Genomic DNA, 16,958 nt, shown 5'->3' with positions numbered 1-16,958 from the left:
ACGATGACGTCGACGGTGGCTTCGACGGCGACTTCTCCATGATCTTCGACGTCGAGCCGTCACGCCGTCTCGACCCGGAGCCCCGGGGAGAAGGGGAGCACACCGCCGTCATCCCTCTCGACGTCGTCGTCGATGCAATCGACGTCGACGGAGACCGGGACCGTTTGCTGGACTTCCTGCCTCTGGGGAGCCCCCCAGAGGCCTCAGCAGAGGCAGAGGGAACCTTCCCAGCCTGCCTAGACCCACCTGCAGCCTGCAGACGCCTCTCTTCAAGGCCAGAAAGCCTGATCTTCATCCTGTACCTCAGAGTCCGAGCAGTAAACTGCTGGCAGATGACACAGTCCTCAGGGACATGATCTTCAGGGAGGCAGACGATGCAGACATCATGGGGATCACTCTTGGCCTTCTTCCTCCCACATGCTGGACACTTATCAAAAAGGCCAGGCATTTTAGAGCCCTAAAACGCCTGAAACAGCACACAAAAGAGAAAGAAGAACACCAAGAAAGTAAACTGAAACACTTTTATAACACAAAAGTGCCAAAATATCCAATAAACCCTTGAAACAAGGGAGAGCTCAATGCCAGGGTCCTGTAAGCAGGAGCCGGAAAAAAGAACTGAAAGTAGAGGGACCTGCTATGCATTCTGGGATACTGGGAGAAGTTCTGGAAAGTTCTCTTAAAGGCACAGTATCCTATTTAAGCCACATAATGGCAGCCTATGGGGCTTGTCTGTCCCTATCTTCCTCTCTATCATTCCAGAGTCTTTTACTGGGGGAGGCAAGTTTCTCTATGGTAGAAACTGGGCAGGCTGTATTATGTGTGGTGTTGTTTGGTGGAATTTCTAGTTGAAGTACTGGACAGTGTAGCCTGTGGATATAGGCTGCATTATTTGTCTTTAAATTCTCTCTTAAGTGTCTTTGCAGTTTCTGCATTATTTTGACAACTTAAGAGATTATTTTTGATTGCCGGGGTCCACGCACATGGGCGGGACTATTCACTAGATTATGACTATACACAGAGATCCCCTACTACAGAACTTGTGCATCTGAAAGAGACACGTTAGTGATAGATTCCTTACCTTAGAATAGATACCCCAGCAATACCAACCCCAGTGGTGGGTCTGCGAATAAGATTACACCAGAAAGTCATGGAGAACAGAATGGCCAAAGAAGCCGTCTCTTCCGGCCTCGACTGTCAATGCAGTAGTGCTTAGTAAACATGTGCAGTGAGGCACAGGAGGAAATGTGTGCGTAAGGCCTTTCAGAAAACGGTTAACAACCGGGGACTTAAAAAGAGAAGGCTTATGTGGAAGCCTTAGAAAGGCGGAGATGGCAGAAAGATAACCTTTGATAGTGCCCAGAGCAGAGCCCGGCTGGGCCAAGGAAAGAAGGAACAGAAGCACTTCAGAAAGAGTGGCAGAAAGGGGATCCACAGACTTGGCTGTGCATCATGCCACAAAGTTGTTCCACCTGTCGGTTTATACCGTTTTCATGGAGGGACGCCTGGCTGCCAGAATGACATCACCGACTTCGGGAGGAAGATCGAAAGCTGTCAACTGTCGCCGCTCAATCACCACGCATGGAGGTTGCGGCTGGACAGGTTCGGGTGGAGGACCATCCCCGGCTGCTGCGACAGAAGATCCTCTCGAAGAGGAACCCGGATCGGGGGATCGATCACCATGCCGAGTAGCTAGGGTAACAATATCTTCATGCCAAATCCAGAGCCACAAGGATGAATTGGGCCCGGTTGAGCCAAATCTTCTTCATCACTCTGGACAGAAGTGGTATAGGCGGAAAGGCGGTCACCAGAACGCAGCTCTACTCGCAATGAAAAGCGTTGCCAAGTGAGTGCCGCCTTGGAAATTCCAACACGCAGAACTGATGAAATTGCAGGTTCTCTTCGGTGGCGAATAGATCTAACCAAGGCTCTCCCCACTGCTGAAAGAGACCTTGCGCCACGTTCAGAGTTCAGACGCCATTCGTGATCAATCAAGCACCAACAGATGAGTTTGTCTGCCCTGGAGTTAAAAGAACCTGCCAGGTGTTGAACCACCAAGGTAATGCATTGATGACCCAGCCATATCCAGAGGAGCAGAGCCTCCTGACATAGGGTCCAGGACCCCTCCCCGCCCTGTTTGTTGCAATACCACATGGCGGTGGTGTTGTCCGTTAACACCTGCACCCCACTTCCCCGAACAGAGGGAAGGCATGCCTTCAGTGCAAGTCGGATCCCCGAAGCTCCAAAAGGTTGATATGGAGTCCGGACTCCGCCGGAGACCAGAGGCCTCTGATCTCCGCCTCTCCCAAGTGGCCACCCCATTCCAGGAGGGACGCGTCCGTCACCACTGTGTGCTCTGGTTGGGGAAGGGAGAGGGATCTGCCATTGACCCAATCACGATTCGTTAGGCACCACTGCAATTGCTGTGCGGTGCCCTCAGAGATCTGGACGTGATCGGACAGGTTGCCCCGGTGCTGTGCCCACTGGCACTTCAGGTCCCACTGCAAAGCCCGCATATGCAACCTGGCATGTGGTACTAGTAGGATGCAGAAGGCTATCAGGAGCCGAAGGATCACCCTGACGAAACCCAGGATAGAGGCTGAAAAATCGGAATCATAGCCTGAATATCGCGGACTCTCTGTTCGGGAGGATAAACCCGAAACCGCGTCAAATCCAGAACTGCTCCAATGAAGAGAGCTTCTGAGAGGGACTCAGGTGCGACTTCGGCACGTTGACCCCAGCAAATGCAGGAGGTCGGCCGTAATTTAGAGGTGGATGACAACTTCCTGGGGCGAGCCAGCCTTCAACAACCAGTCGTCGAGGTAGGGGAAGGCTGACACCCCTGACCTGCGCAGATGAGCTGCGACCACCACCATCACTTTCGTGAACACCCAAGAGGCACTGGAAAGGCCAAAGGGAAGCATGGCAAACTGAAAATGCTCCCAGCCTACCGTAAACCGCTGGTAACGTTGGTGCTTGGCAGGACGGGGATGTGAAAATATGCCTCCTGCAAGTCCAACGCTACCATCCAGTCTCCAGGGTCGAGGACAGCCAGGACCTGAGCCAGAGTCAACATCTTGAATTTCTCCTTCCGGAGGAAGCGCCTGACATTCCGAAGGTCCAAGATGGGGCGCAGGCCCCCCTTGTCTTTCTTGGGGACCAGAAAGTAGTGGGAATAACAACCACTCCCTACTTCTGACCCAGGAACGCACTTGATGGCCCCCTTGGCCAAGAGGGCCGTGACTCCCTGCTGGAGAAGCACCAAGTGATCCCCCGACATGCAGTGGCACTGAGGTGGCATGGCTGGAGGGAAGGACTGAAAGGGAAGGGAATAACCCCGTGGATGATCTGCAACACCCACTTGTCCGATGTAATCTTGCTCCAGTGGGGGAGGTGGTGGCGGATCCTGCCACCCACCGGCGTGGGGTGCTCCACAAAGCTTTGATTAGGAAGGTTTGGAGGTCGACGCAGAAGGGGTGGAAGTGGACTGACCCCCACGCTGATTCCCAGACCCGCCCCTGCGGTAGCCGCAGCCGCGCTGAGGCTGGTTCTGCGCAGGCTTGCTGAAGGAACGTGTCTGAGAGCCCCTGCCGTGTACACGAAAGGAACGAAAAACAGGAGTGGCCAGGCTCTTTGTAGACAGACCCAATGACTTGTCCCTGGCCCGCGAGTCCTTAAAACGCTCCAGTGAGCTGTCGGCCTTATCGCCAAACAGGCGAGTGCCATCAAAGGGCATGTCCATGAGCAAACTCTGGACATCGGGAGAGAAACCAGTAGAACACAACCAGGCGTGGCGACACAGCGCAAGTCGTAGAAATCGCCCTGGCCAACGAGTCAGCGGTGACCAAACCACATTGAATGGCGAACGTAGCCGTATCCTTACCCTCAGCAACTGCTTGGGAAAGATCAGCCTAAACTTCCTCAGGACACTGAGGCAATACCAGAGTCTCAGTATCCCACACCACAGGGGAATAGCAGGCAGTGTTCACCGACCGCAGCCCCAAGCTGGCGGAGGAGAACAGTCGCTTACCGAACTGTTCCAGCTTCTTAGAGCCCTTATCCGGCGGAGCCGTGAGAAAAGCACTCTGCGGCGTCGAGGCTTGGATATCCAGACTCTCAGGCGTCGGATGGGTGGTGAGGAAGGCAGGGTCACCAGGCGCTGGGCAGTGACGTCTGGCGACATTCTTATCCACAGGAGCCCCTGTAGCCAGCCGCGACCAAGTACCCAACAGGACGTCGGTGAGGGGTCCATACTTACATGTGGAGAGATAGAGGAACTAGAGCCAAGACCAGGATTAAGACTACTACTAAGACTAAGGCCAGGGCTAGAGCTAGTACCTAAACTGGGGCTAGCTGCCACCCTCACGTTTTCAGCCAGCTGCATGACGTCACTCAGGGGTAACCCAGCTAATAAAGTAAATCTGTTCTCCAAGGGAAGTGGAGCTGTTTGCATCTGCTTCATGGATTTTTCCCCTTTGTCTGTGAACTTTCACCATGCTCCATTATTTTAAAATATTACCTTAAGGTTTTACAGGAGCCTATGCTTCCTTTAGACCACAGCACCGACCCTTCGACACTTTCTTTTTAGGGGAGACTGCTATTACTCCCCTAACTGCCTGCTCCCTGGCCTCCCCACCTTTCCCTCTGCTTCTAGCCTCCAGGAGCGATCTCAACTGATACCGGCTCCTCACTCGTGTCTCAGATTCTGTTAATGCGGTTTGTGTAGCAATTTCAACCCTCTGCACTGAACATGGCTCACCTACAGATTTTAATAACGTGGGGTTGATCTTTTCACCTTTACCCCCGCTTCCAATAACGCTAACATCGCTAATTTTACTCTCTCCCCTTAAATCATGGACTGATTCTGTAGCATTACCGAGAGACTCTTCCATCGACCTCGGTGCCTTCCGTGGCCCCCCCCTTGTACCTGTAAGCTTTTCGTCTTCCCATTCTTACTTCCAACGATCTGCCACACTTGAGAGTTCACTCGCGGGCTTTGGAGCATGGGTATGAGCTGAGCTTCTTTGCTACCGCAAATCTCCACTGTATTCCCAGCGTCTCTCCCCTGTGCTGGCTCATGTCCTGACCGTCCTCCTCCTCCGTTCGTCAGTCCCAGTGTTGCGTCTCCACAATCGGACCAATATGTGCTGGAGCTCAGGTATGTATTCAACTCAAGATATTATTTTTCTCAATATTTCTTAACGCTCATCCAAAGCGCTGGACCAAATCTTAGTTGCACATCATTCCGCCGGGGAGCTCCCGCTAAAAATCATACCAAGAATGAGTTTTACACCGATTCAGAAATGAAGGAGTTGAGCTGGAGGAATTTTTGAACACACAAACTTTTTGGAAAGAACATGCTTGGACTCTGACCTACTCATTAGTTCTCATTCAAAAAGTAAATGCCTACTGGTTTTCCACACTATGCTACCATTAAGCCCCCCACCCACCTTGTAGCGCTCATCCCAATCTTACTCCTAATTTATCTCAGCCCCTTAGCCTGCGCCAAATTAGTATAAAGATAGATTAGGGAACTTACTTTGTCTAATTTGGTGCGTATGTTATGGCTACTGTGAAATTTTGCTAGACTAGTAGTATTTAGGATAGGGAAATTCACTGCTAATGTTGATGGATTATTGCGTGTACTACATTCTACATACATTTACCTCTGTGATGCTATGCTGATTTAGATTGAATGTTAGAAAAATAGAAATAAAATAACTTACGCAAAGCACAAAAGCAACTAAGGACACTCATAGAGCACGTTACCTCATGTCTAAACAGCATGAGAGAGATTTAGAAGAGGAGAAGTTAACACAGGATTTTTCTTTTAAAAATCTCAGGAACTCTATGAGAAGAACAAGGAGGGGCGATCTCTCAGGGGTTTACCAATTGGTTCCCAATTAGACAGAAAAGATCACAAAAGCTGACATAACCAGAATGAATCCTTCACAAATGAGATATATGCAATCAAGTTGGGGCAGATTCTAGTGGCATGGTCTTGGGCCTACGAGTGTGGTGATGCATGGCTCAGTTATTTTCTTTTCACCTCTGTAAATACGAGTCTAAAATTCTGTCACAGTAAATCACAACTGAGATTAATGAATGAAGAAAAGCACTTTCATAACAGGGAAAATACATAATGTATTGAAATTAGGGCACACTCAAAATATGGAATAAATATGAAGCAATATTATATCCAACTATGGGATGAAAATACTTACCCGGCCCATCAAAGGGAACAAGAAAGCGTGGAACTTTTTCTGAAGCTCCCAAAGGTATAAGATACATATCCTTCACTTGCCGCATGTTATTGGCAACTACACCATATCGCTTTCTGCTGCTAAAGTATGCATACAACAAAGTATATGAGATTTGATCCTCTTCAGTCACAGGGCAGAAGCGTATTAAACAGGTTTCCTATACAAAGAAAAATAATAGTCAAAACCTGGATTACGCCATTTTTCAATGTTTCTGCAAAATATAGGATAAAAACAATTTCTGCAAAACTGGACTGTAGACACTTAGTATTTCAGTTTGAAAAGTAAGTATTTCAGTTTGGAAAGTTCAAGGGCACTCACACTGTATACATGGATACAAGATTACAAAGAACTAAGTTTGAACTAGCTGAGAACTAAATGGAATCAAAATCAATGTGTAAACTTATTTCAGTAGTGCAGTTTTAATAAGAATAATACATAGAATTAATGGAATACTAAGTTGCATACCTGTAAAGAATAATGCAACATACTTTACAGAATCACACAATGGTTTCATGTTCCTCTGAGATCGAACACAAATAACACTTTTTGTTAAAGTAGTATAGACTGCATTAGGCACTAGGAAGCAGTCTTTGATGCTGGGTGCAGCCATCTCCTTAAAAAGGAACAAAGAAAACATATGGAAATGAATTATGTTACTAACCCTGTAAGCATCTGTTCTTGGCATGTAGAGCTGTAGATTCATATGCTTTACATACTTCAGCTCTCTAGTGATAGTTACGGATTTTTCCAAGTTTTTTTTTTTTTAAATACTCTTCTCCAGTCAAGAGGTATGGCGACTCCTCCTCTCGGACGCCATTGTTAGGTTATTGTCCCACAAGAGGGTAAGAATGGAGTAAATAAGCATAGTTTAGAGATGTCCATGCATGTATAATATGAATATAATAATATAACTGCATTGACCATAGGTGTCAGGGGAGGAGCTCTACATGCTCAGAACAGATGCTTACAGGATAAGTAACATAATCTGTTTGAGGCGTGTGTGCTTTGCATGTGTATATACAGCACACATGCCCAAACTCTCCCAAAGCGGAGGCTAACCAGTGGGAGTTGAAGTTGTTTGAAAAAGTTTTAGAACTGCCTGTCCTATATTAGCTTGTCAACATGCTAACACATCCACACAATAGTGTTTAGTTATGGGTGTGGTGTAGACCATAGCTGCTTTACAAGTGTCAGCGTAGGAATGTTACCTTAAATGGCCATAGATGCTCCTACTTTACACATAGAATGTGCTCTAGGATGTATAGATAAAGTTATTTTGGCTTTAATATAACACGTTTGAATACATTTAACAACCCATCTAGAAATACCAGATTTAGAGATAGGTTTCCATTTATGCAGGGGATCATAGGGCAACAAAAAGTTGTCTTGTTTTGCAAAAATATTTTGTTCTACCAATATAAAACAATAAAGCTCTTTTGATATCCAATTTATGTAGAGCTCTTTCTGCTACAGAATCAGGTTGATGAACAAACAGAGGTAATTCAACAAATTAGTGAATATGAAAAATAGAAACTACTTTTGGAAGGAACTTCGTGCTAGCGCGAAAAACTAATCTGTCTCAATGGAGCTGAAAAAATGGTTCTTCTAGGGTTAATACCTGAATCGCACTAACACGTCTTAGTAAAGTGATAGCAAAAAAGAAAGCAAGCTTCAAAGAAAGGAATTGCAGTGGGCAATTGTGTAGCGGTTCAAAAGGTAGACCCATAAAATTTGTAAGGACAATATTTTGCTTCCATGCAGGTGCGTGAGGAATATTTTCTGGTATCACTCCTTTGAAGCCTTCCATAAAGGTTTTAATTACTGCCAATTTGAAGAGAGAGAAGTGTTGTCTGTTATGAAGATATGCAGCTACTGCTGCAATGTGTAGTCTTATGGATGTGTACGCAAGGCCTGCACATTAACGATGCAACAGATAACACATAATTTGTTGCATAGAAGCATCTATTGGTTCGATTGTTAGGTTATTACAATATATAACAAAACTTTCCCACTTTGCAGCATAGCATGCTCAAGTGGTAGGTTTTCTTGCTTTCTTAAGAATTGACATGAAATCTGATGGAAGATTTAGGTATCCAAACTCTAGGACTTCAGGAGCCAAATCACCAGGATCACCAGGTTAGGTTCCTTGGGATTTGAATGCCTGATTTCTCAATGGTACTGAGGGAGAAGATTTGATGTGAGATAAAGCTTCTAGTGCGGCACTACTGAAAGTTCCAGAACTGTTGTGAACCATGACAAAAATCGAAAAGGTGACTGAGTGCTGATTGCGCTGGGATGTGACAATCAAAATTGACAATCTCTATAGCTCCAAGGATAAGGTTATGGCCACCCACCAACAACCAAAACGGGTAATGTAAATAAGTAAGTAAGTAAGTAGTAGCTTTATTCGATAAAAACATATCATAAAAACAACATATTACATCAATAAAAACAGTTTATCAACAATCGGTGCAAAATATGGTCATCACTGAGAATTTGAAAACAAAAACATCTTTGAAGATAACAAGATAGGAGGGGAACTCGTTACTGGATCAACAATTTTTTTGCAGTTCTTAAACGCCAAGCCCAGCCTAAAAATTTTGCCATACAAGAGGCAAAGAAGGGTCTTGCATCTGTGCGCAGTATGCGTAGGGCTTCCAGATGTGAACGGGTTCCTAAACTCCTGCAAAGTGGCTTCAACCACCTCCGTCTAGGCGCTGCGTAAACGCTGCACTCGAACAACAAGTGGGCAACAGACTCTACCCTTAAATCGCAAAAGGGGCAGTAAGGTACAGTTTGAGAGGGCGGTTTCCAGGTAGAAGTGAACTGGCATAAAGGAAGCACCCCCACCCTAAATTTAAAATACAATGATCTGTCGCCTGAACTATGGATAATATCCAGATAGGGTTCCCTGTAGGGGATCTCCTTAGTCAACAAAAAGAGGGCGACAGATTTACAATGGTTTGTATAACATACTCTCTCGTTGTCCACCCATGACCAATAAACCTTCTTTAATAATTGTTTTGAGGGTGCAGATTTATTGGCCCAAGCATCTCCTAAGCCCAGTTTATAAAGCAGCCTCTTAACCTCCCTGAGCCAGATGACCTTATGGCAACCCGGTAGGGACAAAATGTCATTTAAGGCTTCTGCATAGCTGCTGAGTTCGGGGACATTCCAGATTCTGGACCATAGTAGAAGAGGACGTAATTTGGCTTGGTCGCATATTGGCCGGGTGCCTGCATCTAGCAGAAGGGGGATTGTGGGAGTACTGTGGGGTAGGCACATAAGATCTTTGTGAAAGTTGTTCTCAAGGTGAGCCAAGGTGTCAACTCTCTTAGTGTCCCACAGTTCGGCACCGTACAGTGCCGCACTCACGACCCTTGCCCTGTAAATATCTAGGGGTGCCCCAATTGGTTTTAGAGATGAGGCACGCTGTTCTTTGAGCAGAGCACCTGCAACCCTCTTGTAGGTCAGAAACACCTTTTGGTGGTGTGCCTTCCAACTCATGGTGTCGCTAATGCGTATACCCAAATAATCAAATTCTTTGACTCGTTCGAGTGGAACAGAATCTAGCACAGGGGGAACGACAGATTTCTTGGGCGGGTTGAGGACTAGAAATTTAGTCTTACCTATGTTTATAGCCAGACCCTTTGTGTCACAAAAGGCCTTGAAACTAGAGAGCAATGATTGGATGCCCATTGGTGATTTCGAAATTAGAAGGGTGTCATCCGCCATCTAATTTGGGCAAAGTTATTATCATGAAATTTTACAAGCAAGGCCAGCAGATATGGGGGCAGACCTAACCCATCGAGGACATTCCATAATAGTGCTCGTGGTACCAGGTCGAAGGCTGTTTGTAAGTCAATAAAGACTAGATATAAACTGCCCCCTCCCAGCACCACCACTTTCCAATAGATCATTAGAAGGCGAAATGTCTGCTCGATTGTGCCTGTCCCTGTTCTAAAGCCTGCTTGAAAATCTGACAGAATCCGGTTTTCATCAGCCCACTGAATAATCCTGCCCAATACCACCTTACCCGCTACCTTTTGGGTTGAGTCCAGTAAACTAATGGGTCGATAATTTGCTGGGTCGTCCCTACAGCCTTTCTTAAAAATAGGGACGACCTCAGCGCCCCTCCATGAGTCAGGGAAGGACCCTCCCAACAAAACCTCATTTAGAAGGGAGGCGATTAGTCTACTCCAAAAAGAGGGGTATTTCTTTATCAAATCACCCGGAATTCCATCAGGACCTGCCGCCTTATTTGGGACGATACATCTAATTGCCCTCTCTACTTCCAGGCTAGTAAATAAACCATCATGGCATTGGAGGTCAGCTGTAGGGCTGGGTAGTGGACCCAAAGATGGACAAACTAAGTGAGATGCCCCCGAAGGAGCAGAGTATAGTTTCGAGAAGTGGGCAAGCCAGACATCACCAGGGATATTGCAAGTTAACTGCTGGTCAATAGGCTTTTCCCTAGCTCTTAATAGATCCCAAAACCCCTTAGCGTCTTTCCTGTTGCTTGCCTCTACTAGCTCCCCCCAATGTAATGTAAATACAAAACCACATACGTCATAAAAAACAGAATATATCCTGAGCTAAAGCTCAGGATATACTCTGTCGAGAACCATGAATGATGAGCCCATGTGGGAGCTATCAAAATGAGGGTGAAAGACGTTTGCCTGTGCTTACGAAACAGAAATTGAAGAAGAGTGAGAGGCGGAAAAGCGTAACCAAATATCCCTAACCAGTTCATCTATAGAGCATTGCCTTTAGATAGCAGGTCTGGGAACCTGGAGGTGAAGTTTAGACATTTTGAGTTCTGCGCTGTTTGTGGAAACCTCCATTTGTGGAAGTATGGGAGGAGGACTTAGGGGTGGAATTCCAACTAGTGGACTTGTTGCTGCTTCCTGCTAGGGAGGTCGGCAAATTTGTCATCCGTCCGTGGAAGGTGTTCTGCTAGCAGTTGGATTTTGGGATGTACTGGCCAAAGCCAAATGGTCTGAGAGAAATGCGATAACTGTAAAGTGTCTCCACCCCCGCCCCCTCTGTTTTTGTACATAGTACATAGCTGTCATATTGTCCATCCAGACTAGGACAACCTCGTCTAGATATGGGAAGACTGTAACCTTATGGAAGTGTTCTGACAATATGTATACGTTTAGAGGTCTGAGATCTAATATTGGTCGCGGAAAACCATCCTTTGTGGGATTAGGAAGTAAAGTGAGTAAACCCCTGACCCTTGGGCATTGAGCTTGTACTTCCCGATTGTAAGTTGGCCTGGCATATGATGTCCACTATTCTAGTGGGCACCTTGCACCAGTGCAAACGACCCTTATTGATGGTAGGTTTAGACAACTTTTATAGAAAGCTATCCTAGTGGTAGCTGTGGAGAGCAGCCTTCAGGCTTAGTCTTGAAGAAATGTAAAACAGCTTGTTTTACCAGTCTATAATCCCTAAAATGATCAAATGAAAGGAGAACCACACCAGGTGTGTGTGTGTGTATGTATGCGTGTATATATATATATATATATATATATATATATATATATATATATATATATATATATATATATATATATATATATATATATATATATATATATATATATATATATATATATATTCACTGAAAAAACCATAGGTTTCACACCAGTTATAGTTACCTGGAAATTTTACTGACATAAAACCATTGAAATTCCCACGATATAGTTACTTGGACTCACTATAACTTGCGCGCCTGCAATGCACTGCTGATGACGTCACATATTACATCACTCATGACATGGTCAGTGACATCACTGATGACATCACTGATGACACCATCCAGTGAATGTGTGTCTTTCTGAAAAATATATTTTTTTTATATGTATTTGTAAAGTACGATGCAAGAAGAAATGGTTAAATAAGTGTGTAAATGGATGTTTGTTTTTAAAATAATTGATTGGTTAACTGCCTTATTAAGTGTATCTTAGTGAATACATTTATTAGCAAGTAACTTTTATATATTGAAATGTATGTATCAGTGTTTCACTTTGTGTATATGTGGCTGTATGGGTTGGTGACTGACTCACTGTTTGTATGTGTTTTGAAGACAGCATATGTACAAGACTGTATGGATGTATGAGTGTGTATATGTGTATGTTAGTGAGTAAACGACTGTCTCACTATTGTCTTTTTCAGTAACGACATATGTTTTAATATGTGAGTATTGATTTATAAAACTGAGTATATGTGAGAGTGAGAGATTATAAGAGTTCCTGTTTAAATTAGTATGTGTTTATATAAGTGATTGTTTAAGAGAGTACGTATGTGTAAGTATTCTTAGAAGTAAAGTGGTAGTGTGTGTATAGCTGTATATGCAAATAAATGAATGTTCATTAGTTTTTTTGCATGTGTGAATATGTGTATGAGTAACTTTTGGATGACTGTCAGTGTGTAACAGGATGTATAGGTGTATCACTACATATAATGAGTGAGTATATGTATGAATGACTATATAGAACTGTTTGTGAATGAGTGGATGTGTATATAGATGGTGGAATTACTGAATTGTTTGTTGTAACTGGTATGGGTATCTCCACTTTTTTGAAAATGTTAAATTCTATTCTTGAATATGTGTTTCAAGACTTACATTACACTGAAAGGAGGACTCTCACTCTGTCACAAGGATGGTGTCATCAGTGATGTCATGAGTGATGTCACTGACCATGTCATGAGTGATGTAATATGTGACGTCATCAGCAGTGCATTGCAGGCGCGCAAGTTATAGTGAGTCCAACTAACTATAACGTGGGAATTTCAATGGTTTTATGTCAGTAAAATTTCCAGGTAACTATAACTGGTGTGAAACCTATGCTTTTTTCAGTGACTTTAATAGGTTTTTTTTAAATGCTAATTCCTAACTATAACTGGTGTGAAACCTATGGTTTTTTCAGTGAATTTCATAGGATTTTTAAATGCTAATTCCTTTCTATATCGAGTTTCTAACCTATGGTTTTTTTTTACAATTTGCTGTTTTGTGTAAGTATTCATTTTTGAGTTTTTTTTCATATCATTTTTTCCTGGGCGCTCTGGGTGCGCACTCCGGTAAGCACTCCGGTAAGCTCTCCGGTAAGCTCTCTGGTAAGCTTTCCGGTAAGCTCACCGGTAAGCTCACCGGAAAGCGCACCCAGAGCGCTACTTTCGTTCGTGAAAAAAATATGAATGAAAAGTTAATAATAATGTAAAACATTTCGTACCATACAAATCAAATCAGTTTTTTTTTATAAGGAAAATGATTATGCATTTCCGTAAAAGTATGACGACATCACTTCGGCGCGCAACGTAAGCGCCCTCAGAAGCGCCTACGTTCGCGCCGCGTATACGCCCCCGGAAGCGCCTACGTTCGCGCCACGTATGCACCCCGGAAGCGCCTACGTTCGCGCCGCGTGTGCGCACCCGGGTGCGCTCCGGTGCGCGTAGTGTAAGCGCGTCGGGTCATGTGACCTTAAAATAACACTTTTCATTGGCTGCTAACAGTTTTTTTTACAAAGAATGAAATCCCCACCCATTTCCTTCACTTCTTCTTTCACTTTTGTGACTGCAAGACCTGCCTTTTTGCTCCTGGATATTTCTTGGTTTTACAATGGCTGCCAGACAATCCAGCAGTGAGGATGAACCAGAATTCATCAATGAAGAGCCTCCTCAACGAAAAGTTAGGGAACATTTCATTTGGAAATTTTTTTAAATCCCACCTGGCCAAAAAAAGGTGAATGCTCCAAAAGTGGAGTGCAGGATCTGCAAAGAAGAGCTGTCACGGGGTAACCCCTTAAAAAAGTACTCTTTTGGGAACTTCACATTGATCCGCCATGTGGAGAGAAAGCACCCCCAGAATTTTGCCCGGGAAAGTGTCAGGGCTCTGGCACAAGAGGTTCCCAGTGATGGGGCCTCTACATCAACCGGAGGAGCAACTTCTTCTGGGAGGGGGAGATCACAAGAGCTGGTTCCGAACATTCAACCTGCTTTTAACCATGGTGCCCTCAGATGCAGATACTGCAATCACCTGCTTACCTTTGGGGAACAAAGTGTACAGCTCATGGTTCGAGCATTAGAAAACCATCGCTGCCTTTCCCACCCCTAATTTTTTTTGGTTTTTTTGCTCCTGTTGAGCAGTTTCCATTCCCTGTTTTAGTTCCTGTTTAGAAAATAGAAGAAAACAAAAAGTTCTTTTCAGAACTACCTCCAAATCTCATCAAAGAGCTATATTCTTAAAAAAATGAAAAAGAGTAAGTGAAATAGAGTGCATTGATAATGGAAAGGAGAATGAGTAAGAAAGAACAGAAAGGTATGAGAGGAGAATGGAAGTGAAGTAGGAGGACTGAAAGAAGGTGAGTGTTAGGAAAGAAAGTAAGGAGAAGAAGAGTGAATATGGGGAATGTTGATATTCAAAGAAAATGTTGAAAAGGAACAGGGGTGTGGAAGGATAAGAAAAGATGCATTGCTGGAGTTGAAGGCAGAAGGCCTCATTTATGAAGCCATGCGTCACTTTAACGCCACCAAAGCATCACTTTTTGTGACGCATCAGTCCAATAAAAAATGCACCTTATTTATTCATATTTACAAAGTGGCGTTTCTAGATAAATACGTCACTTTGTAAACCCCTGTGCCACATTATTCCTACGTCAGGTGTAATGTATGCAAAAGGGACGTATTGACGCAAGAAAGGGTCGTAGAGGTGACACAGTGAGTAAACTGGAGGCCTCATTTCTGAAAAGTGACGCATCGCTACGTGAAAACAGCGATGCGTCACTTTTCTGTGCGCACTCCTTATGACATTCCAGATGTGTCATATTTAATGTATGATAAATCAACTCGCAAGGAGTTACAGATACGTCAGTATTTCTGACGTATCTGTAAACACAAAAGTGACGCATTACTGGAGTGTGTCACAAAAGTAACACAACTCTAGTAATGCGTCCTTTCACATGGGGAAAGCACCATGTGAAAGGTCTTGCGTCAGTCTTACACCTGCTGTGAGGCAGGCGCAAGATTTTGACGCAACAGCATCCTAAAAGTGACGCAGTGAAATCTCATAGATTTCACTGCGTCGCTATTACCAAGCTTTTTGCGGGGGAACGCCCCCTCTGCATACATTATACCTGACGCAGGTATAATTTGGCGCAGGGTTTTAAAAAGTGACCCATCTACCTAGATGCGTCACTTTTTAAATAGAGCGCAACGAGGCGCATTTTTTTACACCGCTGGTGCGATGCGTCACTTTTCTGTGCGCACTCCTTACAACATTCCAGATGTGTCATATTTAATGTATGACGAATCATGTCGCAAGGAGTTACAGATACGTCAGTATTTCTGACTTATCTGTCAACACAAAATTGACGCATTACTGGAGTGCGTCACAAAAGTGACGCAACTCCAGTAATGCGTCCTTTCACATGGGGAAAGCACCATGTGAAAGGTCTTGCGTCAGTCTTACACCTGCTGTGAGGCAGGCGCAAGATTTTGACGCAACAGCATCCTAAAAGTGACGCAGTGAAATCTCAGATTTCACTGCGTCGCTATTACGAAGCTTTTTGCGGGGGAACGCCCCCTCTGCATACATTATACCTGACGCAGGTATAATGTGGTACAGGGTTTTAAAAAGTGACCCATCTACCTAGATGCGTCACTTTTTAAATATAGCGCAACAATGCGCATTTTTTTACACCGCTGGTGCGTCACAAAAAGTGACGCACAGGCGGCGCAAAACTGGCGGCGCAAGGCCTTCATAAATATGGTCCTGGATTTTCCCCGTGCTTCGCTCCCCGGTGCGCTTCCCGGGCGCTCCCCCCGCGCAAATCGAAAAAAAATATTTTTTTAAAATGCCCCGCGGGACCCTATTTTAGCCCCCACATTAAACCTAGGGGGACAGGAGGGGGTCTACCCTGCCCCCTTATGGTCAATTCCCCCCTTTGTTTTTGCCACCTCTTGTGTCTCGATTTTACCGAGACACAAGATGGCGGCCGCTTCAGAATGTTTAGAATGTTTACAGACACCCAAGAGCCAATCAGCTTTCTGCGCGCAAGTCGCGTGGCGTGCCCGGTGCGCTCCCCGGTGCGCGTACCGGGGCGCGCCTATAGATATATATATTTTTTTGAACCTAAATTACTCAAAATCCACTGGAGCACATATCTTGAGACATAGCAAAGGCACATCGGGCTACCAGTCTCTACAATTTTGCTAAGTTTGGTGTAAATCCATTCAGCCGTTCGAGCTAAAAGTGAAATCGACCGCCCTATGGAAATTAACATGGGGAAAACGCGTTTTGGGACCCCCCTTTTATCTCGGCCCCCGCTTGACGAATCCCCCCCAAACTTTCAGGGAAGGACCGGGGCGCCGCGAGGCCATTTTGAGGAAATTTTCAGGCAGATTCGTCAACCGAAGCCAAAGTTATTCCAAATAGAATTTTGAGATTTAACATTGAAAAAAATCCTAACTATAACTACCTACTGGCGACCGTCAGTAGGTAATATATATATATATATATGAATTCCAACCGGAAAGTTTTGTGCGGCGGCTTTCGCACCAAACCCAGTGCGCAGACACAGATGAGTAAATCCACAGCCAGACTTGTTCAGGATATTCTTCTTCCTTTATTGCATTAAAGTGCAGAGGTGCAACACACTGCCAAACAGACGCGTTTCGGGCGTGAACGCCCTTGCT

The 16,958-nt window shown here is 44.8% G+C and overlaps 1 protein-coding gene across 4 annotated transcripts in view; it reads right to left on the bottom strand.

Moving 5' to 3' along the window:
• PHF3 (PHD finger protein 3) overlaps positions 1 to 16,958 on the bottom strand; it is a 577,271-nt gene that overhangs the window by 104,686 nt on the left and 455,627 nt on the right. For all 4 annotated transcript variants that reach the window (XM_086926461.1, XM_086926458.1, XM_086926459.1 and 1 more), the window contains one exon: positions 6,222 to 6,417. In XM_086926461.1, the coding sequence (XP_086782587.1) occupies positions 6,222 to 6,417 (196 nt within the window). The remainder of the gene's footprint in view (positions 1 to 6,221; positions 6,418 to 16,958) is intronic.

Source organism: Lissotriton vulgaris, chromosome 6 (genome assembly GCF_964263255.1).
Source record: "Lissotriton vulgaris chromosome 6, aLisVul1.2, whole genome shotgun sequence".
NCBI lineage: Eukaryota > Metazoa > Chordata > Amphibia > Caudata > Salamandridae > Lissotriton > Lissotriton vulgaris.
Note: the sequence above shows the minus strand (reverse complement) of the source record. Positions and strands in the feature narration are given on the sequence as shown.